Source organism: Bemisia tabaci, chromosome 1 (assembly GCF_918797505.1).
Source record: "Bemisia tabaci chromosome 1, PGI_BMITA_v3".
NCBI lineage: Eukaryota > Metazoa > Arthropoda > Insecta > Hemiptera > Aleyrodidae > Bemisia > Bemisia tabaci.
The window spans coordinates 36,711,404-36,738,817 of NC_092793.1; the positions used below are offsets into that span (position 1 = coordinate 36,711,404).

The window sequence follows — 27,414 nt, forward strand, 5'->3', positions numbered from 1 at the left end:
GGGCTACACAACAGGGAAGGCACCACGGAAAGGGCGCAGGATACGACAAGGCCGAGGTATCCGGGTGGAGCACACGGGCAAGGAGGCAAACGCGACTGACTTCAGGAGGCTTCAGCGAGGTCCTCGTGGGTCCCCAGGCTTGCGAACTTAGCGTCATTTCCCACGGTTCGCTCGCCAAAAACATCCTGACCTTGCATGTAACATCCGTCGTAGGCTCCGAAATCCAGGAAAGACTAGGACTGGCTGTCGCCGTTCCGTGGATTTCGGAGCCCGACGCCCGAGGTAGAGGTGTGCGAAATAGAGAGATTCCTCGGGCTATCTGACAACGGCCGTGTCTGGCGATGTCACCACGCGAGGGTCTGCCGGAAACCTCTCTGCTGCATCATGAAAAACCTCGTGGTTCGACTGATTTTCCGGGAGCGATGCCAGCCCAATGCTTTCAAGACGCGGCGCTTAAATATTCCGTTATAGTCTTAAAGAATCTTGCGAATTGGAAAGCACCCGGCCCAGACAAAATACAGAGCTTCTGGTACAAAAAAATACACCCCATCCATAAGTATCTAACAGCAGAATACATAAAACTACTGGAGGGAGAAGAGTTCCAGGTTAAGTACTTCTATACATTGCCACCTGAGTTGTCTCTGCACCTGAGGCAGCACTGTCGCCTAGCTGTCCGGGGATGTCGGACTTGGCATCTCACAATACAGTTTTGTCATCACACCTGCACCCATTGAGTATCTCGTGTCCAACCCTCTCATCCCCTCAAGGGATGACCCTAACATGGTATCAGGTGTAGGGTCAATTTTCTTTTCTCTCCGTCAATATTAGTCGCTAACACTACCCGTGCTAAGTGATTGTGTGTATACAAATGTACAATTTACCGTCCGTTTTCGTCCCGAACTTTCTAACCTCAAACTTCCGCGAACTGTCAGGCCGATGTCAAGCTGATCAAGTCGTCCCTCGTGCTAAGAAGTTGAAATCGTCAATCCGTCAAATTTTTTAGTCAAGTCCACGGGTCACGTAAAGCATAGCGTCCGAAATGGCCCTCACCAATTTTGTCTTTCGTCAAATACGTCCAGTCCAGGTCAAAACTGTCTGTCTTGGTCAAGTTGTCCGTCTCGTCTCCCTGTCTGTCTGTCTGTCTGTCTGCCCGTCGCATCATGTCTGTCCTGTGTGTCCAGCTAAACGTCCCTGATCTTGTCTTGTCTAGTCTTGTCGTCTGATCAAACGCTCCTAGTCGTGAGTCTACACATTTCTGATCTAAAATTGTATCGTATCTCTTCTCTCCGTTAACATCAATCCTTCTTCAGATACTGTAGAACTGTTGTAGCAAGCTATTAAACACTGTCTGGCTCCAGTTACTTTATTGTTACGGAATGTCATTTATCTCAACATAAAATTATGGTCCTTCTACGCAAAACTTTGTAGCAAGTGTCTTGTCTCAATTGAATGGAGAAAATCATTTCTCATTAATAAGTGGTAACCACACCTTACCGTCCAAAAAAAAAGAAGAAAAAAAAAAAAGTCTATGATAAGGCAAATCATGATTATTCATGTTCATTTATTGAACCCTTACCTATATCAATTCCACACTAGACTTGAAAATTGTGCTATCAGGCTTTTGTTGCTGTCTAGATCCATACTTTCTTAAAAGAATGTCTTAATGGTATGTCATCTCATATTTTCCTTAAATTATTATCACAAATGCATAAAATTCTCTCAATGAAAAATAGATGTTTGGTTCTTGCAAACAACAATCATTAACATATTCTGTCTTCGATGCTCAAACTATGCTCACTATGTCTATTTAATTCTGTGAAGACCAAAATATAATTTTTCTTTCAGCCGCATCAGCAAATAATTCTACAAGTCAGTTCCAGTTTGTATCTAATGTCAATCTTTTTCGTCTACTAAGTCAAATTGTTCAGTAACTCCCTTAAAGCATGCTAAATAGTTCGGCTCCATACAACGGTATGTTGAGAATCAACTCCTACTGACTCACAATTTTCTAAAAATCAATTTTTTTCAAAAAAAAAAGGGGGGGAACATGTTATGTTAAGTACTTCTATACATTGCCACCTGAGGCAGCACTGTCGCCTAGCTGTCCGGGGATGTCGGACTTGGCATCTCGCAATACAGTTTTGTCATCACACCTGCACCCATTGAGTATCTCGTGTCCAACCCTCTCATCCCCTCAGGGGATGACCCTAACGGTTCCCACCCTGGTTAGCTAAAGGGTGCACGTACCTGATACCGGAAAACAAACAGCGAACCCAAAGAACTTCCACCCGATCACATGTCTTGGCAATGTGCAAAAGATATAGGTACACCGCTTTAATGGCTGGCAAAACTTACAAGTATTTAGAAGGCGCTGAACTTCTCCCAATAGCTCAGAAAGGGTGCCGAAAAGGAGCAAATGGATGCTTAGATCAATTCCTTATATCCAACACTGGCATTGAAGACTGCACAGGAAAGAAGCAAAATCTATCCGTAGCATGGCTGGACTACCAAAAAGCCTTCGACAGCATGCCACATAGCTGGATCATACGAGCACTGGAGATAATGGGAGTCCACCCAAAAGTCAACGCATGTAAGAACATGATGAAACACTCGGGCAACTGTCATCCAACTAAACGGAAACGCGGACCAAATCGTAACGGCTGCGGTGCAATGAGCCACAGATCTTGGCGCCATGCTCGGATCTCGGTTAAAATCCGGGCCCAGCGGCACAGAGTGTGGCGCCACACTCCAGCAAAATCCTCAAATTTCCCTTATGTTTAAAACCGCTTAAGTGCTGGTGCAACCTGTCACAAAGTTCAGCTTACAGTTGAATTTCCGCTCATCTTTATCTTTCGTAAAAAACTGCCCAACCAACTTTGATAAACTTTCGAGCGTGGCGCCACACACCAGCGCACGAAATAATCTGGGCCCAGCGCCACAGGGCCGAGCGTCACAACTCACGATTGCCTATCGCCTGGACTACGGGCACGCATCGGGTAGCGAGGCTCGCGTCGCACAGTAGCGCATGAAAAAGTCCGGGCCCAGCGCCACAGGGCCTAATCCACCTAAGGTTAAGTTAGGCTTAGTTAGGTTAGATTAGGTTAGGTTAGGTTAGGTTAGGTTGGGTTCGGTCAGGTCCGATGTGACGCGACGCGACGTGGGCCTCGCTACCCGTCGAATGCGCGCCCGTGATCCAGGTGATAGGCAATCGTGAGTTGTGGCGCTCGGCCCTGTGGCGCTGGGCCCGGATTTTTTCATGCACTGGTGTGTGGCGCCACGCTCGAAAGTTTATCAAAGTTGGTTGGGCAGTTTTTTACGAAAGATAAAGATGAGCGGAAAGTCAACTGTAAGCTGAGCTTTGTGGCAGGTTGCACCAGCACTTAAGCGGTTTCAAACATATGGGAAATTTGAGGAGTTTGCTGGAGTGTGGCGCCACACTCTGTGGCGCTGGGCCCGGATTTTAGTCGAGATCAGAGCGTGGCGCCAAGATATGTGGATCATTGCACCGTAGGGTCATTCCACGCCTAGGTAGTCCGGGGGGTAATTTTTTTCCCCCTCCAAATGACCTAACAATATTTATTTTTGGACTCCTTAATACTCCTCGTTTTTGGAATTATGTGGGGTTTACCTCCGTTTTGTTTTTTTTTCTCACAATTTTTACGTGTTTTGTAGCCCCGTTCCTTAGCTTCATCCTACTGTAAAAAAAGTGACAGTTTGGTAGCAATGTTATTTGGTGTTCCCGCCAAAAGCAAGTTTCAGATTATGTTTGCAGTTGTCAAGAAACTGATTCAATGTGCTCCTGCAAAGTTTCAATTTTTAAAAGTAATTACTGTATATTATATGTAAATTTTAAAACTTAGTGTACTGACTGCCACACCCGTTACGCAAAACATGGGTTTTTTAATGTAACTATTTTAATTCATGTCATTTTGAGATGCCAATTTTTTCCATACGTATTCAAGTCAAGTACAGCTTCGGAGTATTTTTTTCCAAATTTTTATTTCAACGATTAATGGGCAAAAATGCGTAACGGGTGTGACCAATGAAAAGAGGCTTCAATTACTTAAGCAGATGTTGCCTCACTTCTCACCATTTTTTCTATGGTTTTCATAAGAAATACACTCATATGCACAATTAGAGGTTATGTATACATGTAATAAGAGAGAGATAGCCAACATTTTTGCCATATTTCAGTATTTAAAGTGAATACACCTTATGAATTATAATACACCTTCAAAAAATGAAAGTTCGCGATATGGACGTGGAAACTGGAAAAAGGAGGTTTTCTTGCGTATTGGACCCCAAGGAATCCGAATTTGCGGGGTCCCATTGTACCAAAAGTCTTCTCTGATGATGCTCAGGGGGAGCCGGAGCCCCCTTCCCCTCCTACTGATTAAATTTACAAATTCAGGGGGGATTACAAAATCCAGGGACTATCTGGACAACGGGACCCTCAATTTCGAATTCTTTGGGGTCTGTCGCCCATAAGTCAATTTCGCGAACTTGCATTTTTTGGAAGAAGGCTCTGTCCCCCACCTTCGAGGGTCAGTATTTTGGGCACGGATGGGCCGATTTTGGATTTCTTGGTGTTCATTTAGGTTGGAAATTTCTGCGCTCCCTGATTCTAATTAAATAACTTCCAAATGTTGACTTGAACCTTGAATTTTAAAGGATAGACCCCCCTTCCCCCCCCCCAAGGGAAGCCGGAGGGAGTCTGGGACCGGGAAGTTCTGATTCCTTAGGGTCGATTCCGTAGGGGTTCAATTCCGCTGTCCTGGACTTCGTGCGGCCTGGGTTACCAGAAGAAAAGCCCTGGGACGGTAGGTCTGGGCCACCCTGTAGAAAAATGTAGTTTTGACATGTTCTACATCAAAATGCGTCAAATTGCTGATTGATTAACTGCTTAGGATTGCCTACAATAAGAGTATGAGAAGAAAAGTATGTTTTTTAACTTTTAAGCTCTCTCAGAGATGATGGACCTCAGAGAGACAATCTGTCACACCCGTTACGCAAACTTTCCCATTTTCCAAGGAAAGAAAAAAAGATAATTGAAAACGGATCATCGGCAGTTGAAGCAAAAACCTTTGGCTTCATCATGTAATTTAATCAGATTTTTACATTCATAAAATTCGCTGAGTTTCCACTTTACACTCACGGAGGAAAAACTCACTTCCAAAATCGGTCACACCCGTTACGCATGCCTTTTAATTTTTTCTGAGGAATGGAACAAAGTAAAAATAATTTCTGATAAACTGAAATGATTTATAAAAAAAAGTTCTTTCTGCTACTACAGATAATTATTTAATTAAACCCCAAGAAAGAGTTCAAATTCTTGTTTAAAGTTGAATTGTTGTCACACCCGTTACAATGGAATGTATCAAGGAGACGCATTCTCGCCTCTTCTGTTTTGCATAGGACTAGTACCCCTATCGAAGAAGCTGAATGAACAACAGAACGGATACGGCCTGGAGAATGGTTACAAACAACTGACACACCTTTACATGGATGACCTGAAACTCTTCAGTAGCAATGAAACAAACCAACCTTCAACAACAGCTAAAAACAGTGAAAGAATTTAGTGACGATATCGGAATGAAATTCGGCCTCGATAAGTGCGCCAAAGTGACTTTCATGAAAGGAAAGTTTTTTAAAGGTGAAAATGTAGTCATCGACAATGAAACCAGCATCAGACAACTGGTGAAACCTACAAGTACCTAGGCATGGAAGAGAACTCAAAAGTGCAAAAAACAACAGTCAAAGAGAAGGTCAAGAAAGAATACATTCGAAAAGTAAGGGCAATATTAAAGACGGAGCTGTCAGCAAAAAACAAGATTTCGGCCATTGGAGCACTTGCAGTTCCCGTGCTACAGTACGAATTTGCAATCCTAGACTGGAAGATGACAGAAATCCGAGCGCTGGACGTCAAAACAAGAAAATATCTGACAATGTACAAAATGCACCACCCATCCTCAGATGTTCACCGACTCTATATATACGTCAGCAGAAAACTGGAGGAAGAGGGCTGAGACAGATAGAAGCAGCGTACAAGTCCACCATTATCAGTACGAAATATTACCTGAGAAAGAAGAGGAATGAAGATCTGTTTCTGAAATCGGTACACGAGTCGGACACCCAGCTGAGCACGCTGCACTCGATTACCAAAAAAGCTGACAAGTTTGAAACTGAGTTAGAACAAAACTTTGAATAAACATCAGTTAAAAGCAGGAACCAAACAATCTAGAAGAAAATAGCTGAAACCTTAAGATCAAAATGGACCGAAAAGAACATGCACGGTCAGTACCCTCGCTTACTTACTGGAAGAAGACAGAGTCGAAAGCACACTTTCAACAATGTGGCGGCTGAGCAAAGGAGCATTAAAAGGTGAAACCGAAAGCCTAATCGCAGCAGCCCAAGACCAGGCTCTTAACACTAGGTTCCGAGATCGGAAAATTCACGGCAGAGCCCGAGACAGTAAGTGCATAGTCTGTCATCAGCAGGAGGAAACTATAGATCACATAATATCAGCGTGCCCGATCCTTGCCAAAAAGGACTACATAGAACGGCATGACAGAGTGTGCATCCATCTCCATCATAACTTGTGTAAAGAGTACGATATAGCAGTCGAAACGAACTCGTACGAGCACAAGCCAAAAGCTATCACAGCAACGGATGATGGACAAACAACTATCATATGGAATGTTCCTGTCAGAACTGACAGGGCGGTGCCCAACAACAGACCTAACATCATACTGCGAAAGAGGGGGCGCAAACTTGCTTGCTTATCAACGTGTCAATCCCAGCGGAGAGGAACATAACACCGAATGAAGCCGAAAAAAGACTCAAGTGTAAAGACTTAGAAATCGAGATAAGTAGAGTGTGGAAAACGGTAATATAATAAATATATAATAATAGCCAAAAGGATTTTGAAAAAAAAAAAAAAAAATTTTAACCCGACGCGCACAGAGCCTATATGAACATCGAAATTTTCTCGGGTTTTTTTTGGCATTTTCGCTGTATACTCGTGAAATTTTTGCCAGAAACACGGATTTGACGCTAGATGTCCAAAAATTGGTACAAACCTAGCGCATACCTTGCAGATAAAGGGAAAATTTTTGTTTTTCTCTCAGGTCACTCTCACTTATTCGCTCGGTTATTGCCCAAACTCTCCGCCCTGGAGCTTTAAAAATCGAAATTTCGCCGTTTTTTAACGTATAATGAACTGTTTGAGCAGCCTATTAATGGTAATAAAATCCGAAAATTTGTGGAAAGCAAGTCCATACCGTCAGTATGAAAGGGCAAATGTCAGAAAACTCCTAGGTCTTTTATTTTCTGCCAAACTATGCCCACGATGATGGAAACCCGTCAAAAATACCTCAATTTTGACCATTTTTTCGCGTTCGAAAATTTATTAGACATCCTGTAATAACAATGAAGGTCCGGAAATTTTGTGGAAAGTAAGTTCATACCGTCTGTATGGAATAAAACATTTTACGACTACATTTTACTGTTGGTTCCTACGTCTACGACAATGATTAAAGGTAACACACCTGTTTCAAGAGAGAAGAACAGTACCAAATGAGACCATGATAAAGGTCGGGTAGGTGGGGTTAAGAGTACACACCGCACTTTTTTCGCGCGCTTTGTTTGAATTTATGATGACTGGGGTGTTGGTTGTTGGCAACATTGAGTTTCACCTGTTGACGAAGTTTTATGCGAAGCAGATGTGTTTCGACGGAATTATAAGGCAAATTCACTTTTCATGCGAAAAATATCGATTTTTAAGTATTTGTATTGTCTGTTGTGAGTAGAATAGTTGATGGCAAAAAATCGGACAGGCACCATATCAAAGTGTTATTATAGTGTTGGCTTTAATAATCCGTAGTTGTTTTCACATCTTGGGTAGAGTACCTATATTGAGAGAGTATGGCCACTGGAGTTACCACCTCTGATTGGCTCAGCCATCTTAGGCTGAATGGAGCCCTCAGGACCCAAAAATGGCGGACGCCCATAAAGTTAATGTAATGCAAAATGATTCAAAATTTAGTTGTCTTTGCTTATCGTAACGAGAACTTTACCCAAATGCACTATTGCGACTTTTTTTACATATTTTTAAGGCTAATCGTGTGCAATTTTTGAGAAAAATGATCTTAGATGTAGTAAGGTTGGCAGCAAGTGCGGTTGGTGATAACCGTCAAAAGTTGGCAATGACCCCCCTTCCCATCCTCAAAAACCAAAACAAAGCACCGCCATTTTTGGGTCCTAAGCCTCTCCATGGGACCCAGTGGCCATACTCTCTTAATATAGGTACTCTAACCTTGGGCCTTGGGCCCAAGGTTTTAATTTATGTTGTCCAATGTTTACAAATGGGGCAAGAGTAGGTACGCTGCCAGAATGGGGCAAAAGTACGCGCCCAAAAAAGGGGCGTAGTGGGAGGGGGGGGGTGTATAGGAACTTCAACATAGAAGATGTAGGCAACTCAGTATCTTAATAAATTTTTATATTCCTTTATTCAATTTGGACAATTAAACATTGGTCTTTTCCTGTTAAAAAAAATTGACTTCAAAAATTATTAGGAAGCTTGTGGAGACTTTTTTTTTTTTTTTTTTTTTTTTCACAGTAAAAGTGGTTAGGCACATTTGAACCCTTCGAGACCTCATTAAATGGGGCAAAAGTAAGTACGCATTTTCAAATTTTTTTTAAAACATTCGTCACGGCCATAGATTTTATTTCTAAATTCGGACAACGTAGGGCACTTGTACGCCAGGGCTTGCAGTAGGTGCCTGACCACTTTTTCCGCCTTAAAAGTCGATCCGGTCATGGAAATATAGGAAAAACCAAAAAATGCATATTCTTACCCTCACCTACCCTATTACTTTGTATAAAACCCCTTGACTCTCCTTCTCTCCTCAAATGACCTTGATGTTGGGTCTAGTTTGATGATGTGGCCAACTTCTTGCCTGGATTAAGAAGAAAATTTGCATAAAAAATACCTTCGGAGTAAATCCTGAATTTTTCTGGTTAACTTGGCAGAAATTCTGGAAGCGGTGGCTAAGCGGGTGAACCCTCCTTTCAGACCAGACATCACTGGATATGACTGTCCCAGTGACATCAAAGAGCTGATGGAGAAGTGTTGGCAAGACAATCCAGATGATCGACCTACCTTTGAAAACATCCGGCAGGTTATTAGGCGGGCAATGAGGTAAGTTAGGTACCTTTGATAGTCTAAACACCTTAATAATATTGCGTAGGATCATTACCTTAAACAGTTTTTTCAATATTGATTTATTATCATTCAGCTGGTTATTTTTAACCCTACAATTTTTGTCTTTCAAGTGAGATGCGATGAGGACTAGGTATGTAGAAGAAAAAGATTATGGCGATTTAATCTCTATTTTATCGACGAAAATTGATGGGGATTTTTTCGAACCAAAAATTGCGATAATATCTCGATATATTTCCACCGATATAATCGCGATAACCAACCGATAAAATCGCTATTTATCGCGATCACCGCTACTTGGGTGGTTTAAATGTAGTAGGTACTCAAACTTGGGGCGGAAATAGGGGGGCCGAGATAAATTGTTGGGCGATAAAAGCGCGATTTTATTGCGATAAAATCGATGACGATCGATCAGATGTTGATGATCCTGGCGATTTTAGCTCCGATAAAATCGCAATATATAGCGATTTTTCCGTTGAGAAATGTTACCTGGGCATTACACGCATTTTACCGAAAATTGACAACGATAAAAATCGGTAACAGTTTATTGATCGGCACAATAGACGACATTGGAATCAAGTATTGGAGGTGTGAGACGAATAAGGAGATCACCCTAGGTGAGTGTCTCATTTGACGAACACTAAGCGAGTCTCATAACTCCTGGATGCAACTTTTCGAGCTCGACGAATGTCCGTCTTGCAGATTCACGGAAGTGAGGGGTTTTTGATTCCCTAGGCACTCACCACGTACTTCACCCGCGTCAAGGCAGCGACAGATTATACTGCGAGAACCCTGTATGACGGTGCTTCTTCGATTCTTCGTTCATACTGCAAATTAAACATCCATTACACATGAATAGTTGCATGCACACGCGTAACAGGTGAGTAGGTACCTATCTTGCGTTTTAGTTTTAATCGAGCGATATTTCAAATATAATTTATAAAGCAACCATTCGAGCCTAAGAGGTACTTTCGTTGAAGGTATAAACGAAGAATTGAAAGCGCTCTGTCATATTGGATCCTTGCAATACTTACAACCTGCCGCCGCACCACGAGTGAGGCTGAGAGTGCCTGGAAAGACAAAACGTCTTCACTTCCTTGCGTATTGTTGGAATGCTACACTCATAGGTATTTCCCGCATTAGTGATGTAAATCGGTGTGTTACACCGGTGACTTAGGTATGTCATATCACTTCTCTGTACTTGTGCCAATAAGGAATTAAGGATCATAATGTCCGCTGTATTCGTGGTCAATAAATTTATCGCTATGAATCGACGTTGTTGTTCATTGAACTGAAACCATAAAAACTTCCAACATGATAGCAGAGCCCGGTCAGTGTATTTATTCTATTAATTCCCGTGAATAAGTTTCGAAAAAGACGATCTACTCAAAAGACTTCTGCCTCGTTACAACCTAACCTATCACCATGCCGGTAGCATGAAAGTGCATTTCTCTTCATAAGTGCCTTTACCCATAACAACTCAACGGTGAAGAAAAGTTTAAAATTTCAAGGAAGTGGCCTCAAAACAAAGCCCAAGATTTTTAGATGTTCCAGACTAGCCAATTCGTGTCTGATGAGCAGTGCAGTACGGGTTACCCAGTAGTGACGAAAACCCCTGTTGGTTACCTACGGGTCAACCAAAGGAAAACCCCTGTAAACTCATCATGTAGCAGCTAAGTAGGACAGGAAGGAAGACAACGGGTAAGCCTCCGCCCAGGCTCAAATAAAAGGCTACAAATGAAGATTGAAACGGGTTGAACGGGTTTGAACAGTGCCAAGCGGCTAAGCAGCTGGAAGAATTCTCCAAATGCATCGATGCAATCATCATTAACCTCCTCGACAGGAATTTTATAACTTCAGTGGACAAAGAATTTACAAGGTAAGTGATTAAAGGTACAAAACTTCATTTATACCGAACAATACTTAGTGATTAAGCATCTCCCAATTACCTCACAAAGTAGTGACATAAGTAGTAATTTCCCTCACTTTATTGTACCTATACCTATCTCGTTTGTATGATCATTATAATTTTCAACGTTTTCTACTAAATAAATGTATTAAATCATGGCAACGTTAAAAGTGAAAGTGCCAGTTTTTGACGGCAATAACTTTCACAAATGGAAGTTCAGATTAACTCTACTGATGAAATTTAATAATTGTGAAAAGGTCATAACTTTAGAGGAGAGACCAGAAAATATTACAGCGAACAGTTGGTTAGAAATGCAATTCAAAGCCACTAATATAATTATTTCTAGTGTAAAAAACACTCAAATTAATTTGCTCATGAATATTGAGGATCCGAAAGAAATTCTGCAAAAATTGCAAAACATCTGTGCTGTAAAATCGAAATTTTCTAGGTTAAAATCTAAAAGAGTAACTGTCGAACTTAGGCTAAAGGATAGTGAGAACCCTTTTAAATTTATCAACAAATTTGAGACTTTAAAGAATGAACTGAGAGACTCTGGAGAAACCGTATCTGATGAACAAAAACTACAATATTTACTATGAGCCCCACCTAAATCTTTAAATCATATCATAGACTTAATGGACAACATTCCAGAAGAAAACAAAACCGCTCAATTTCTGAAAAAGAAAATCATTTCAATTCACCAACGTGATGCTCATAAAAGTGATGAAAGTAGCTATACCGATGAATTATCCAATCAGTTTTCTGCAATGTAGTAAGTAATAAAAATGAAGATAGGAGAGGTTTTCATATACTTATAGAAATGAATGTAATGGAAGTAGAAACTCATCGTCTTTCCAACGTGACTTGTCGGCAAATAACAACCGGAGAAAATCCAACGCCAAAAACTGCACAGGAAAAAAAAAATATTTCTAATTCACCGATTCAGGGTGTAGCAAAATTAGCTGCTCCTCCTAAAACATTTTTATCCGTGCACGGTGTTGTAGTGAGGGTGCTCGAAACTTGGTAGCCCTAAGAAGGGCCGTTTTAGAGAGTGAAGAGCTGAAACAGGTCTAAGCGGTGCTAGAACAAGCGGGAGCGCTGGAGGCAGTGCCGGAACGTGTGGCCGCGGGACAGTGCCAACGTACGGTCTAGCAAGGTACCGGGAGTCGGCCGCTATATAGCGCCGTGCGCTAGGAGCGGGAGCCAATGGGAGGCCAGAGCGGTGAGCGCGGCAGTGCGAGGCGCTGATTGGCCGAGAGAGTGGCAGGAAAGCTCGGCGAGCTTGAGTCGCCACAGCAGCCCCCTGGGAAGTGACGGAGTCACGTCTGTGGTCAAAGAGCTGGGACTAGAAAATGGGCTGAAAAAAAGTGAGAGAAACATCGGCTTGTTAGTAAAATCACTTCCCCACGAGTGTGGAGGGTGGAAAGCGGAATTGGACGCGTCGTCCAGAGCGTGTCTTGTAGAATTCTTCGTTCGCTGGTTATGGTGTCTCAACTACAGGTTTCGCTGTCTTAACTCCTGCTTTGCTGGGCGGGGCGGGTTGGACTTGCGGTGCAGCCGGGCCTGAAAGTTCTTGCGGGACCTGAGTTTTGACGGCAGGGATTTCGTTGGCCATGAGGTAGGCTGGTTTGACCCTGTCTATGGAGACACGTGATTCCTTGCCCTTAATCATCAGGGTGACTGTTTTATCATCATGGCGGATGACTGGGTGTGGTCCTGAGAAAGGAGGTTGAAGAGAACGCCGAACCGTGTCATCTCCAAGAAAGACATGATAGCAAGTTGCGAGGTCTTTGAAGATGAAGGTGTTGGGCTGACAATGGCGTGACGCAGGAGTAGGTCGGAGGGTGGCCATTTGTTTGCGAAGTCGGTTGACGAATTCAGAAGGTTCTTCTCGGTCACTAGCAGTGCTAGGGGCTAGAAGTTCGTCGGGTAGTCGGAGAGGTTCCCCGTAGAGTAACTCGGCTGGTGAGGCTTTGATGTCCTCTTTGAAACTGGAACGGATTCCAAGTAGCACTATGGGTAGAGCTTCAACCCAAGTTGTATCAGGGTGACACATAAGTGCTGCTTTCAGGTGCCGGTGCACAGTGGGAAAAATAGCCGATCTAGTGCCGAAAAAGTCTTGACGCGCGGGGCGTTCACTCTCCTATTGATTTTTCACACTTAATCGGTCTTATATATCTAATCATACACTAATAATAACTTAATGCGCCGATTTTTTGTAAATTAAAGAGTTATTGAGCCAAATGTAGTCATGGGATTAGCTATAATTTACTTTCCTTGAGATTGTTTTGGTTTGTGGTATTTGATCAACCAGTAGAGTAAAATAAAATATTTCTGGTCGTTTATGCTATTGTCGGTTACTTTTTTCATTATCCTGTGCAAGTATCTTATGTCCCACCTTTTTTTGGAAAAGTTTGTGTGCCTATGTGTTAGTGTTTCAAGGTGAAGTTATGAGTAAGAATGAATTTCATCCGCATCGTATTACTAAAGATGTAAATATAGATAAGATTGACGTAGTAGGTAAATGGCATGTATTCAATATTAAGAGCAAATGAGGTAAAAAATCACTCCTGAAAGAGGTTGTTCCATCCCCCATTAGATTTGGCCCCCTATCAAATATGATCCATCTTTTCAGAAGTGATACAGTAGCATGCGAGACGTTCAAATATGGCGGTCATTTTGACTTAGGCCCCCCCAGAGAGGGGGGGGGCGGGGGGTCAAAGACAAAACCTTCAACTGCCTATAACTTTTGAACGAAAAATCTGATTGAGTTGAACTTTTTTTTAAATGAAAGATCTCAAAAAGATCTATCTGCTGATACCAGGAAAATTGAAAAAAGTTAAATTTAATGCAAATTTTTAGCAATTTTTTAATTTTTTAGGGGACAAAATTTTCAATTTTGTCGTGTTTCGGCACCGCGCAATGACTCCACTAAAACAAAAACCAGTTTTTTAGATTCTACACTCAATTTCCTGTAAGATGCAAAAAACCGCATCTTGGGGAAACGTTTAGATCGCGAGCTATGGCTCGTCAAAGTTGGCCCCGCGCTGAGCGCGCGCCCCCTGCGCTGTTCGCATATCCTCTACGCGTCTGCCACCGATCCTGTTGCCCCTCCTCCCCCTTCCTAAATGCAAATTAACATTCTACTACCCAGCTTTCGTATATATCTGCGTTATAGGTACGTGAAAATCTCAGCAAGTTCGTGATTTCCAGTGGAATTGATGCTTTATTTCGCTCCTCCCCCCCCCCCCAACCCGCCACTGTGCTCCAAATATTGTGCGAAAAAGAAATAAAAATTTTCTTGTTACATGTTTTTGCTGATGTAGCACCCTGTGACTACGAGATCGAATTGAGGTAATTTTTATCCCACCTCCCAACCTCCTTGTGTAACCTGTGTGTATCCTTGTGTAACTGCTTTCAATTCACTCAATAAATTACTATTTTTATACCTATTCTGTTCATCTTAGCCTGTATATGTAGCTGATGTGGCTTAGTTCCTTTCTGTTAAACGCGGTCCATTTCTGACTGAAATGATGGATCATTTTCAAATGTTTCATAAACATAGAGAACGATTTCAACAGTTTATTTAGTATGGGTGTAAAACACAAAATAACCCTAGCCTTCGATTGGAGATTTCAAAAGAAAATCCCGATAGTATTCTTAAAGAAATTAAATAAAAAGCTAGTCTTGAATACCAAAATCGCAATTGAAGGAACGCATTCTCTCAGTCTCGCTATTGTTTTTTGCGCTATTCTGTTCATCTTAGCCTGTAATCTAGAAAACAAATACCTCCAGTTAGACACAAGAAAAAACTATTACAACTTGTAGGCAGGGGCACACTTCAGTGCCAGTGGCCGGGTTGGGGGGGGGGGGGGAGGAGCGAAATAAAGCATCAATTCCACTGAAATCACGAACTTGCTGAGATTTTCACGTACCTATAACGCAGATATATACGAAAGCTGGGTAGTAGAATGTTAATTTGCATTTAGGAAGGGGGAGGAGGGGCAACAGGATCGGTGGCAGACGCGTAGAGGATATGCGAACAGCGCAGGGGGCGCGCGCTCAGCGCGGGGCCAACTTTGACGAGCCATAGCTCGCGATCTAAACGTTTCCCCAAGATGCGGTTTTTTGCATCTTACAGGAAATTGAGTGTAGAATCTAAAAACTGGTTTTTGTTTTAGTGGAGTCATTGCGCGGTGCCGAAACACGACAAAATTGAAAATTTTGTCCCCTGAAAAATTAAAAAATTGCTAAAAATTTGCATTAAATTTAACTTTTTTTCAATTTTCCTGGTATCAGCAGATAGATCTTTTTGAGATCTTTCATTTAAAAAAAAGTTCAACTCAATCAGATTTTTCGTTCAAAAGTTATAGGCAGTTGAAGTTTTGTCTTTGACTCCCCGCCCCCCCTCTCTGGGGGGGCCTAAGTCAAAATGACCGCCATATTTGAACGTCTCGCATGCTACTGTATCACTCCTGAAAAGATGGATCATATTTGATAGGGGGCCAAATCTAATGGGGGATGGAACAACCTCTTTTAAATTTCCCAAAAAAACCGTTGCACAGTGGAACAGCTAATACCAATCAACGGATAATCACGTTTCCTATTTGGCAATTAATTCCTTTCGCTCAATGTATCTAATGTTTTTCTCCTCAAGACTTAATGTGAAGTAAAACCATTTTTTAGTGCAGCAAGTGTCAAGTAAAACTGAAAATATGCACGGAGTTAATTAATAAATTTTCTCCTCCGGGCAGGATCGAACTCGCAACCTTCAATACAGGAACGAATGGTCGTACTATCTAGGCTATCGGGTTAGTTCTGTTAGCAATGCTGAAACAGTTGTTTATAAGCACTCGTTGCCTGAGTTGCGCGCGCAGCCCACTGCGCACGCACTCTCCCCATGCGACTGTGATCTGACGCCAAACCCAACGGTTCACATTCATTCTGAGCACATGTCCAGACTTAGATTTCATCGAATTTCTCTAAAAGGCTCACGAAGGCTGGTTTCAACCAAGGATTTTTGTAATCTTGATAGTATGACGAGTACGTAGATGTAAATATCTCCGTGAATCTGTGTGAATCTTGGAAGATGCAGTCTTTAGAAGTTTGAATTTGTGACTTCTTCGGAGGCTAACTTTAAAAAATTGCTGTAGATCAAAACAGTGTATATAAGAGACAAAAATGGTATCCTTAGTTTTAGAAAGGTCAGTTATTGCAAAAAAGAAATCAAAAGTACCTATATGACGCACTTCAACATACACACGAGGCTACTGAACGTACACTCTCAGAGGCGGTCCTCCACCAGCACTGCGCTATCCGGTGCGTTTCTAATGATTATCATTGATAAAATCGACCGTATGAAGTAAAACATGACTGATTCTTGATCAGTAGATCCTCAGGAACACATACATACCTACCAATTTTGGCCATTTTCATTGATGTCGATTTTCCGACTTTTTCAGCGCTAGATCGGCTGTTTTTCCCACTGTGCGGTGTAAGCGTTCGATCATGCCGTTGGAGGTGGGATGAAAGGTACGCTGTAGTTATCGGCCTTTCTATGCCCAAGGTTTTGCCAAGTGAGCGATAGAGTTGAGACTCAAATTGGCGACCTTGGTCGGTAGTGATGCGGACGGTGAACCAAAGCGGGAGATCCAGCAGTTGAGGAGTCCATCTGCAACTTCGTCAGCGGTGATGCCTTGGAGTGGCCAAACTTCTGGCCAGCGGGTGAAACGGTCTACTGCGGTGAGACAGTAGCGGTAACCTTTCGAGTAAGGCAGAGGGCCGATCAGGTCTATATGCACATGTTGAAAGCGGTTTGAAACAGCTGGGAAAGTTCGAAAAGGGGCTTGAACATGGCGTGAGACTTTGGCACGTTGGCAGGCTGCGCAGGATCGGGCCCAGGTGCGGAAATCTTTCCGCGCGTTACGCCAGATAAAACGGGAAGACACAAGTTGAGCTGTAGCCTTGATGCCAGGATGACTAAGTCCGTGAATTGAGTCAAAGATTTGACGGCGGAGTCCAAAGGGTACGTAGGGACGTGGCTTGGGCGTGCTTGTATCGCAGTACAGTTGTACGTCTGAGCCAGGGATGGGAACCAGTTCCAACTTGAGTGACTGCTGGTCCTTGGAAGGCTTCAGAAGTTCTGCTGGTTCGGTGTCATCTCTTTGGTCCTGAGCGAGGGTGTGGAAGTCCACTGTGTTAGGAAGAGAGACGGCTTCAACTCGTGAAAAGGCATCAGCGACAACGTTGGCTGATCCAGGGATGTACTGGATGTCCGTGGTGAATTATGAGATGAACGAAAGTTGGTTCATCTGGACAGGTGGCAGCTTCTCCTTCTTCTGCGTGAAAGCATGAGTTAGCGGTTTGTGATCTGTGAACACGGTGAAATGCTGTGCTTCAAGTGCAGGACGGAAATGCTGGATAGCTTCATAGACCCCAAGTAGCTCTCTGTGAGACGTGGGCCATTCTCGCTGTTTTGGCGTGAGTTTCTTGGAGAAGAAACCGAGGGGTTGCCAGACATCATCAACTTTTTGCTGCAGGCAGCCACCTACGCTCTGTTTTGAGGCGTCAGTGAAGAGACCTATGCTGAGTGGAGCATCTGATACAGGGTGAGTTAGGAGAGTGGCGTCTCCGAGGCTCTTCTTGCAGGCTTCAAAATTTGCTAACAAGGACGGTGTCCAGTTGATCGGCTGGTTTCCTTTGAGGCCAGAAAGAGAGGCGTGTAGGGAGGCTTGGTAAGCGGCGGCTTTGGGGAGGAAACGTCGGTAGAAGTTGACCATGCCTAGAAACCTTCTGAGTCCCTTGGCGTCTTTCGGAGGCGGAAATTCCATCAGGGCAGTGATTCTGTCTGGAAGCGGGCGGATGCCTTCGGCGGAAACTTCGTAGCCGAGATAAGAGAGAGAGGGCACGCTGAATACACTTCTCTTGGCGTTGATGAGTATGCCATACTCAGAGAGTCGTTGGAATAGGATCCTCAAGTGTACGTCATGTTCAGCTTGTGTGCGGCTATAGATCAGGATATCGTCGAGCTACGCAAAGCAAAAGTCGAGATCTTGCAGTACTTCGTCGATGAAGCTCTGAAATGTTTGGCCTGCGTTCCGTAAGCCGAAGCTCATGTACGGGAACTCGAATAGACCAAACGGTGTTGTGATGGCTAACTTCGGGATGTCTTCAGGGTTGACTGGTATCTGGGTGTAGGCCTTCACTAGATCGATTTTGGAGAATAATTTGCATCCTCCCAGGTTTTGACTGAAGTCGTGGATGTGCCGGACTGGGTAGGTATTTGTCGGGGATTGTGCGTACGTTCAGGGCGCGGTAATCTCCGCATGGACGCCAGCCGTCGGGTTTCTTGGGTACTATGTGCAAAGGAGAGGCCCAAGGGCTCTCGGAGCGTCTTGCAGTACCGTCCTTGACCATCGCTTCAAATTCGGCTTTTGCGATGCGAAGTCGATCAGCCAAGAGTCTTCGTGGGCGACAGGATTCTGGAGGGCCAGGGGTCGTCCGAATGTGATGGCGAGTGGAATGCTTGGGCTGTCTGGAAACACCGGATGGACGGGTGAGCTCAGGGAGCTCGGCCAATATTGCGCAGTCTTCGGAGGCGGTGACAGCCTTGACGCTTTCTTGAAAAACTTTCGCCGGTTGGCAGTGCGTTTTGAGTCCTGTGATAATGTCCACCAGAGTCTTGTTGTGACAGTCAGGAAGCAACTGGAACTGAGCAAGGAAATCGGAACCAATGATCGGGGTCGTCACGTCGGCGATGACAAATTTCCAGTCAAAATCACGGCGTAAACCGAGGTGTAGATTGAGTGGAATGTGACCATAAGTCCGGATTGTAGATTCATTTGCTGCAGTAAGTTCATAGCCAGTGTCTTGCAAATTTTGCTGGACGAACCGCCGGGGGTAGCAGCAGACGTCTGAGCCGGTGTCGACCAGAAATCGCTTCTTGCTGCGGGCGTCAGTAACAAAGAGGCGGTCGGATTCTGTGGAGCAACCAGCGGCCACCACTACTGGTTGCCGGTGGAGTTTGTCGGCGTGGACTTAGGTTTGTAACTGCAAGGTTGACGGCATGCACGTGCTTCATCGCCAAACTTGTGATGGTAAAAGCAGACGCCATTACGGCGGTCGTTTTCTGAGCGGGAACGAGAGCGTGACCGTGAGCGAGACAGGTCGCGATGCAACTTTTTCTGACCCATTTCAAGCTGGTCAAGTCGTTCTGTCAAAGCTAAGAGCATCTTCTCCAGTTTGGATGTTTGAGGCTCAGGCGGTGCGATAGCGGCAGCGGCACAGGCAGATGGAGCCGGGACAACTTCCAAAATTCGGTCGGCGATTTTGGCCAGTTCATCGATTGACGTTTCTTGGGAGTGCGTCTGTAAGATAGCTTGCGCCTGGCGAGGTAAACGTTGCAGCCAAAGAGTCTTCATGAGCTGCTCATCTACTTTCGTAGTGCCAGTTAACGCTTTTAGCCTACGCAAAAATTGCGAAGGTGTACTATCGCCAAGGTCTCCTTCAGTGAGTAGTTGGCGAAAGCGGTGCGTTTCCGATTTGGACAGGCGAAGAATCAGCTCGACTTTTAGCTTAGAATATGGCGTGTCAGTGGGAGGTGATACGAGAATGTCCTCCACTTCGTTAGCAACACGAGTTTCCAATTGAGATGATACGAGAGAATAACGCATCATCTCGTTTGAAATGTTCCAAACTGTAAAAATAGATTCTACCTGTGAAAACCATAACTGCGGTTTTTCTAGATTAAAAGGAGGTAGCTTGATGTTTTTCTTCTCACCAGTGATGGGTTTGGCGGGTTGCCTTTCAGCGAGCTTCCCTTGGTAGTAATTCATTTCTTCTCGCATTATTAATTTTTTTCATCTGGTCGAGGAGGGCCGGATTCTTGTCGTTTGCTGCCTTCAGAGCTGGATCGATGTCGTCAAAATTCTCTCCTCCTGAAGCCATGCTGAGGAGTTTCCAGATAGTTGAGGAAGCGGTAATTTTCAGTGGCAGCAGAATGATGATGAGAGTAAGCTAAGCTGCAAATGAGACAATGTCCGTGGATGAATGTTCAGAAGGATAGGCGTGTTCGGAGTCGGAGGTCACCACTGAGAGTGCTCGAAACTTGGTGGCCCTAAGAAGGGCCGTTTTAGAGAGTGAAGTGCTGGAACAGGTCTGAGCGGTGCTAGAACAAGCGGGAGCGCTGGAGGCAGTGCCAGAACGTGTGGCCGCGGGACAGTGCCAACGTACGGTCTAGCAAGGTACCGGGAGTCGGCCGCTATATAGCGCCGTGCGCTAGGAGCGGGAGCCAATGGGAGGCCAGAGCGGTGAGCGCGGCAGTGCGAGGCGCTGATTGGCCGAGAGAGTGGCAGGAAAGCTCGGCGAGCTTGAGTCGCCACAGTATCAACTTACCGATTCGCAAGAATCGCTACACCGATTTTGTTACCTACATCAGCTCACGTTCGTTTACTTAATCTTGCATCGAGTGGCTAGGAAGTGTAACTGCATTTTTTGGTAAAAGTACTTCATGAACAGTAAAATTAGCTCAATGAGGAGGCTTAAATGGCAAAGTCAGTTTAAAAATTTCGCTAATCTTTAAAATCGTTAATTTTAAGATCCGGAGAGTTATTACTACTTGTAATTAATGCAACATTAACTGATTTGAGGGCAGAACTCTCACACATCGGTTAAGAGAAATACTAAAATCCCAAAATTTCAGATGGACCAAAGAAGCCGAAGATGCCTACAATATCCTCATCAGGGAACTCATCTCAGATAGAGTGCTGACACCCTATGATCCCAATCTACCGCTGATACTAGCTGTAGATGCCAGCCCTTTAGGGCTTGGTGCTGTTCTCTCTCACGTTATGCCCGACAAAACGGAACGTCCAATTGCCTACGCCAGCAAATCTCTCAGTAAAACGGAACAAGCATATCCGCAAATATAGATGGAGAAGCCCTAGCTATTGTTTGGGGAATAAAAAAATTCTTTCAATATCTCTACTGTAAGAGGTGTGCGGGGTCCTTTGAATACTATGCCCTGAACCAAACTAAAGTGCCGTCCGACAATTTATCCGTTTCCCCTTATGGAAGCTTATCTCCTGAACTTTTAAAGCATCAAACTTCCGATTCGCAAGTAATACATCGTAGTCTTGAAACTGCATCAACATCATCTTGGCGCTCATTGCCAGAACTTCTGCTTCCAGTTATGCCAGCAACCTCCAAGGTAAGGTCTGCACCTTGCAATTCGATATCCTCACCAGCAGTATCAGACGCAAGCTGACCTCGGATCTGGTCGACGCCGCCTACCTCAACCGCCATTGTTTTTTTTTGTTTTTGTTTTTTTTTCCTACTTCAAATACCACACAAATAGTAATCCTTGCGCTTCCAGTTAGAACCCCTCCCCCCTCTATCCCTACCATGTACCAGCCCAAGGCAACCGTTGTTTAAGACCATCAAACTCGGGTCGCCTGGCCGGGAATCGAACCCGGGACCTTCTGGTTGTAGAGCCAGCGCTACAACCATTACACCACAAGAGGCCGACTGGATCGTTATCGATCTCACTTTGGAAGAAAACAAACTACCAACCTCGGCATCTCACAATCAGTCAGTTGGGCTATCAACCCAAAAGCCTCCCAGAAACAGAAGACCGCCCGACAGATATTCGCCCTCCTAATGTGAAACCAGCTTGAAGTCCGACAAAGAAACCATATTCTTTAATTTTATTCAGATTTTTCAATTTTCTCTGACATTCAAATTATTATTTGGGTAAAATTCTGTCAACATCCATCTTGGATTCTGCTACCTATATGACAAGAATTTCAAATTCTATGCACCACTCTCTCGCTGAAATTGTTGTTTCTATTTTTTTTTCTAACCGCTCAAGTAATCTCCATATTTCTGTGATATTTTTTAAACGGAGACGTTGCATGTGTGAGGAATTTGCGATTTGATTGTTGATCTTTATGTGAAAGGTCGCGAGAAACACGATGGTGCCACTGGTTTTCTGTGAAATCAACTCTTAAGCTCAAAAAAAGCTCTAAAGTTGAGGCCAAAATGGAGGGGATATCCCACGCTATCCTGAGAGTCCACCTCTACATCAAAACAAACTCTCTATGCAAAGATACTGAGCAAATACATTGACAGAGTTGCCGTGATTTCATTTTAAGAGTCCCAAAATAAGGTGGCAGCCCTGTCAATGTATTTGCTCCTTATCTTTGCATGGAGAGTTTGTTTTGATGTAGAGGTGAACTCTCGGGATAGCGTGGGATATCCCCTCCATTTGAGCCTCAACTTGAGAGCTTTTTTTAGCCTGGGAATTAATGTTAGAGGAAACCAGTGGCACCATCGTGTTTCTCGCGCGAACTGTTACATAAGAATCAACAGTCAAATCGCCAATTCCTCACACATGCAACGTCTCTGTTCATCTGACAACAATGTCAGTGTCAGCTGATAAAATGTATATTTTCTCATAAGAGGTTAATAAAAGTTTTCAGTCAGTCTTTGACATCTACCCAGAATTGTTTTGGTATTTATTTATAATTACTACGTAATTATATATTTTTCTTATTAAAAACTAAGAAAAACATGGTGACCCCGACGTGATCTTCATCTGCGCAATTTAGAAGACGTCAAGGAAAATTAAAAATTTTCATAAAAGTGGAATATACGGCCGAATTGAAAAGATAATTATCATCTTTTGGTTGAGACATGCAGTGATCGCTCGATCTCCGTGTCAATACCAAGTATGTGCAGTAATGGATTGTTCTCCACATACCTGAGCTATTAAAAATCGTGCAGTAATCGACCGATTTCCACGATTCAATTTGGAAATATCAAGCGGTAATTCGGCCTAATAATGCAAAAAGCGAAAAAAGCCAGCCTTTTGGCAACAAAATTTCATCTTAACTATCAGCTGTCAAGCCTTGAGAACTTCGTAGCACAAGAAAACGTTAAGTAACATGACGAACTTCATGACGAACATTCGTTATGAGGAAGCCAAGCAGATCTTTACCCAATTTTCCCAAGCAAATTTTGAACTTCAAATGATCGAACCAGATGTAAATCCAAATGAGTTGAGTGAATTTGAAACAAGATGACAAACGACGATAAAACAATGATAAAAAGTCCAAAGACACTAATGGAAGAAAAGAGAGAAGAAACTGACAAAAATACAAAAAATGATGCTTCTAACAACAATCAAAAAACCAAATTAAAAACTCCAGAATCTTTCCTGAGGGATATGAAGAGTATGGCAGAGCTTCAAGTCATTTTCCATTTTTCAACAATTGCGAAATTCTATCATCTCAAACGTGCATTAAGACCACCTTTCCGAAAATGGTATGAAAAACTACTATTAAAGTTATTTCAGTTTTATATGTTTTATAGTCAAATCATCGTACGATTTAAGTATTGTTGAACTATGTTCAACGATTGTATAACGTTAATTTAGGTTGGAATTGTTGCCAAGTAAGTTGCAACATTTGCCACAAAATCACATCTAAGCCTATGTAAGTGGAAGTGCATTTAGGCAATAAAGACCTAACGAAGTAGGCACAGGCAACAACGATGCGAAAAAAGAGTATAAATCTGAATGAAAAAAAAAAAAAAAAAGCATGACCTAAGTGAGCAGAAGATGTTAATGAGGTTATGATCAGACTAATCGTGAGTATATGAGTTAAAATCGAGCATAATGGAGAAATGAAGCAAGTTTAACATATATGGATTTAACTAATCCTAATTTATCATCGTTGCGGATTAATTATTATAAACTATTTTAACACATGGTGAAAATAATGGAAAATAAATAATTCCTCAGTAAATTATCATTATTATTATTTGGGATTTTCTTTTTGGTGCGGAAGGAAATCATCCAAAATGCATGATGTATTTATACTTTTAATAATCCTCTTGAATGGAGATGAAAGACTCGAGAAATTCATTGTGAGAAGAAGTAAAGACATTTAAAGAGGTATTTAAAGATTAAATTTAGAGCTGAAAGACTGTTGTAGACTAATAAATACTGCTGAAATAAGGAGATTAAAGAAAAGTGTCACAAGTGACACAGAGTCTGAGTTCAGTGGTTTACATGCAGATCCTTGATCCAGATCCAGATGAGTGCAGATCCTTATTAATCGAATGTGCCACAGAGTGAAGTTCAAGAAGTATTAAAATTCCCGTATTGGCGATTAGTAGTATTGAAAGCTATTCTTATTTCTAGCTGGAGATAAGTGACATCTTTGGATAAGAAAGAACGTAAATAGGATGTTACACTAGGTGTAGAAGCAGAACGGACTAAATTATCTGATATTATCAGACATATCATTATGATCTCAAGTATATTAATCAATGTGCAAAATAGATGGTTCGTTTTTCTGTTTCTGTTGTCTTCTTGTTTCAGGCAACTTACTTACTTGTGTTGACCTATGTATATCCTGCATCCTATGCATGAAATCTTGTATGAAACCCTGACTGAATGCTCATCGCCTACTTTGCTGTATTATAAGCGCCACTACCCTCCGTTGATATACAAATTAACAAAATGATGAGAGACGATGATGAAAAGAAACGCAAAAGAAGAAAATAATGAACAAAAACAGGAGAAGGCATTCAAGTTTAACTTCTTATTATCCTATTCTTTAACTTCATGTATCTTTAAACCTTCTAGAATAACGAGCAGAGCAAAGAGTACTTAAACATTCACATTTTGTTTGGCCGGGAATGATTATTCAAGATGAATAAAAAATCATCAGCTGTGACCTCTTAGGTACCTAAATCAAATGATTAGAGTATAATTTAATTGAATGCTGTACCCTTTTGAACGACCCTTCCTGTACTCCAGAGCATAAAAATTTTAAGTCTAATATGTGAAAATCAATCATCAACTTCAAACAATCTCTTGGTGAACTTGAGACAAACTGACAGAGCTTTACAATCATAATTACCAACCAATCGTGACATATGACTCTACTTACAACCGTACACTGCACTCTTTTTCCCTTGCCTATGTTTTTATCCAATGGTTTTAAAATGGTTAAGGTTTTTAATGAGGCAGCATTTCCTGCAGATATTGTTGATATCCATAAAAATTTAATTCCATGCAGTGATCGATTTGATCTCCGTGGGCTAATAATTCCATGCAGTGATCGATTTGATTTCCGTGGGCTAATAATTCCATGCAGTGATCGATTTGATTTCCGTGGGCTAATAATTCCATGCAGTGATCGATTTGATCTCCGTGGGCTAATGATTCCATGCAGTGATCGATTTGATCTCCGTGGGCTAATAATTCCATGCAGTGATCGCCCTGATCACCGTGGAACTAAATCGGTTCTGAAACAATGGACTGTTCAACTGCAGGGGACGCCCGTAAGACAGTGACATTTCAACTGCAGGGGACGCCCATAAGACAGTGACATTTCAACTGCAGGGGACGCCTGTAAGACATTGACATTGTATGCACATAGCATCAATTGCATAATTAGCATATAAAATGCGGATATCCACAAATATATCAATAAATTATAATACGTCATGTATGAATTGTACTCACTTTCGCCCCCTCGGGAGATCACGTCGGGGTCACCATGTTTTTCTTAGTTTTTAATAAGAAAAATATATAATTACGTAGTAATTATAAATAAATACCAAAACAATTCTGGGTAGATGTCAAAGACTGACTGAAAACTTTTATTAACCTCTTATGAGAAAATATACATTTTATCAGCTGACACTGGCATTGTTGTCAGATGAACATCTCCATTAACAATCTAGTCACGATAAGATTTTAAATCTTTGAATTAAGAGAGTGTCATTACTACCGAGTATTGTTTCTAAACAAAATTGTAAATTTTTCATCGCATGCGGAGATCTATTGCTCCTTTCCAACCAAAGTGTTTTTTTTTCTGTTATATTGTCAACCAAAGTAGTTTTTCAAACGCATGCGGAGAACTGTTGTATCCTAAGTTGGTAGCCATGTCAACAGCATAGGGACTAAAGCCCTTGCTAGGAGGTAAACCCTGACTCGGGAATCATGTAACCTTCATCGAATACACGTTCGTCTTCCTTACCCTTTCGTTTTCATTTTATTATCGTTTCCTTTAGTTCTTTTATTATGGTTTAGTTACATCATCTGGTATGCGGAGATGGATTTGGTGCGACTTTCTCTACTAAAAATCTACTGTATTCGCATGCATATGTTTGGTGGGACAAATTGTATCAATTTTTTTAAAGAAGTCTGTAGGAGATATTTTCCAATAGTTTCATTGAGCTTCATTCCATCTCTTGAGCAGTGCCTTTTACTCTGACTTGATTTGAATATTTTTCAGAGGTTACTGTCCAAATTTAATGGACGATTTACTGAGGCGTATGGAACAATATGCCAATAATCTCGAAGCTCTTGTTGAGGAGAAGACCGAGCAATTTAGCATGGAAAAACGTCGCTCAGAGGAGCTTCTCTACCAAGTGCTCCCTAGGTGAATATTCCTAAGTTTCATTTCAAGGTTAATTTAGTAATAGGTAATTACAAGACTGAAATCTAAAAATGTCAGCAAACAGGTGCAATCCCAGCAAGTCTTAGCAATCCTAAGGCTGGATATCCGCTTGAGTATTCCTGACGCGGTGATAGGTCAAAATGTCCAAAAAAAAAAAAATCCAAAAGTCAAAATGTCCAAACCCTGAATGCCCAAAAATCTAAAAAAGGCCAAATGTCCAGTTATCAGTAATGTCCAGCAGACAAATAAGTCCAAAAGTAGGCAAATGTCCAAATGTGAGATTAGGCATTGGTTGAGTTGTTATTGGAGTCTCGGGTGCAGGTTTGCGAGCTGTTTGTGAATGCAGCCATAGAAACAGATGCGTCGGATAATGGAGAGATGCAGGTTAGGGAAAAATAGTGAGAAAATTTTTCATGAGAGTAGGCACATTCTTACTTTTAAAAATGCATTAATGATTTATTTTCCAAATTTTAAGTGATATTGATAAACATAACGAACATGGCTAATATTACCCCGTTTGTCATAAAAAGCAAAAAAAAAAAGAAGTTATTCTTGTCCATAACAACAAACAGTTAGTACCTATGTAATTACTCTTTCCATATTTAGACATTCACCTACTTTTGGACTTATTTGTCTGCTGGATATTACTGATATTTGGCCGTTTTAAATTTTTAGGCATTCAGGGTTTGGGCATTTTGACTTTTGGACATTTTTTTGGACATTTTGACCTATTACCCCTGACACACGAACCGAATGCAAACTGGTACGGGGCCATTTATAAATTACGTATGGCACTTTTGCCCATTTTTAGA

General features: G+C 42.3%; 1 protein-coding gene across 1 annotated transcript in view; it reads left to right on the top strand.

Moving 5' to 3' along the window:
- LOC109038378 (atrial natriuretic peptide receptor 1) overlaps positions 1–27,414 on the top strand; it is a 405,535-nt gene that overhangs the window by 306,974 nt on the left and 71,147 nt on the right. The window contains exons 17-18 of the mRNA XM_072306602.1: positions 9,031–9,199; positions 26,438–26,584. Of these exons, the coding sequence (XP_072162703.1) occupies positions 9,031–9,199; positions 26,438–26,584 (316 nt within the window). The remainder of the gene's footprint in view (positions 1–9,030; positions 9,200–26,437; positions 26,585–27,414) is intronic.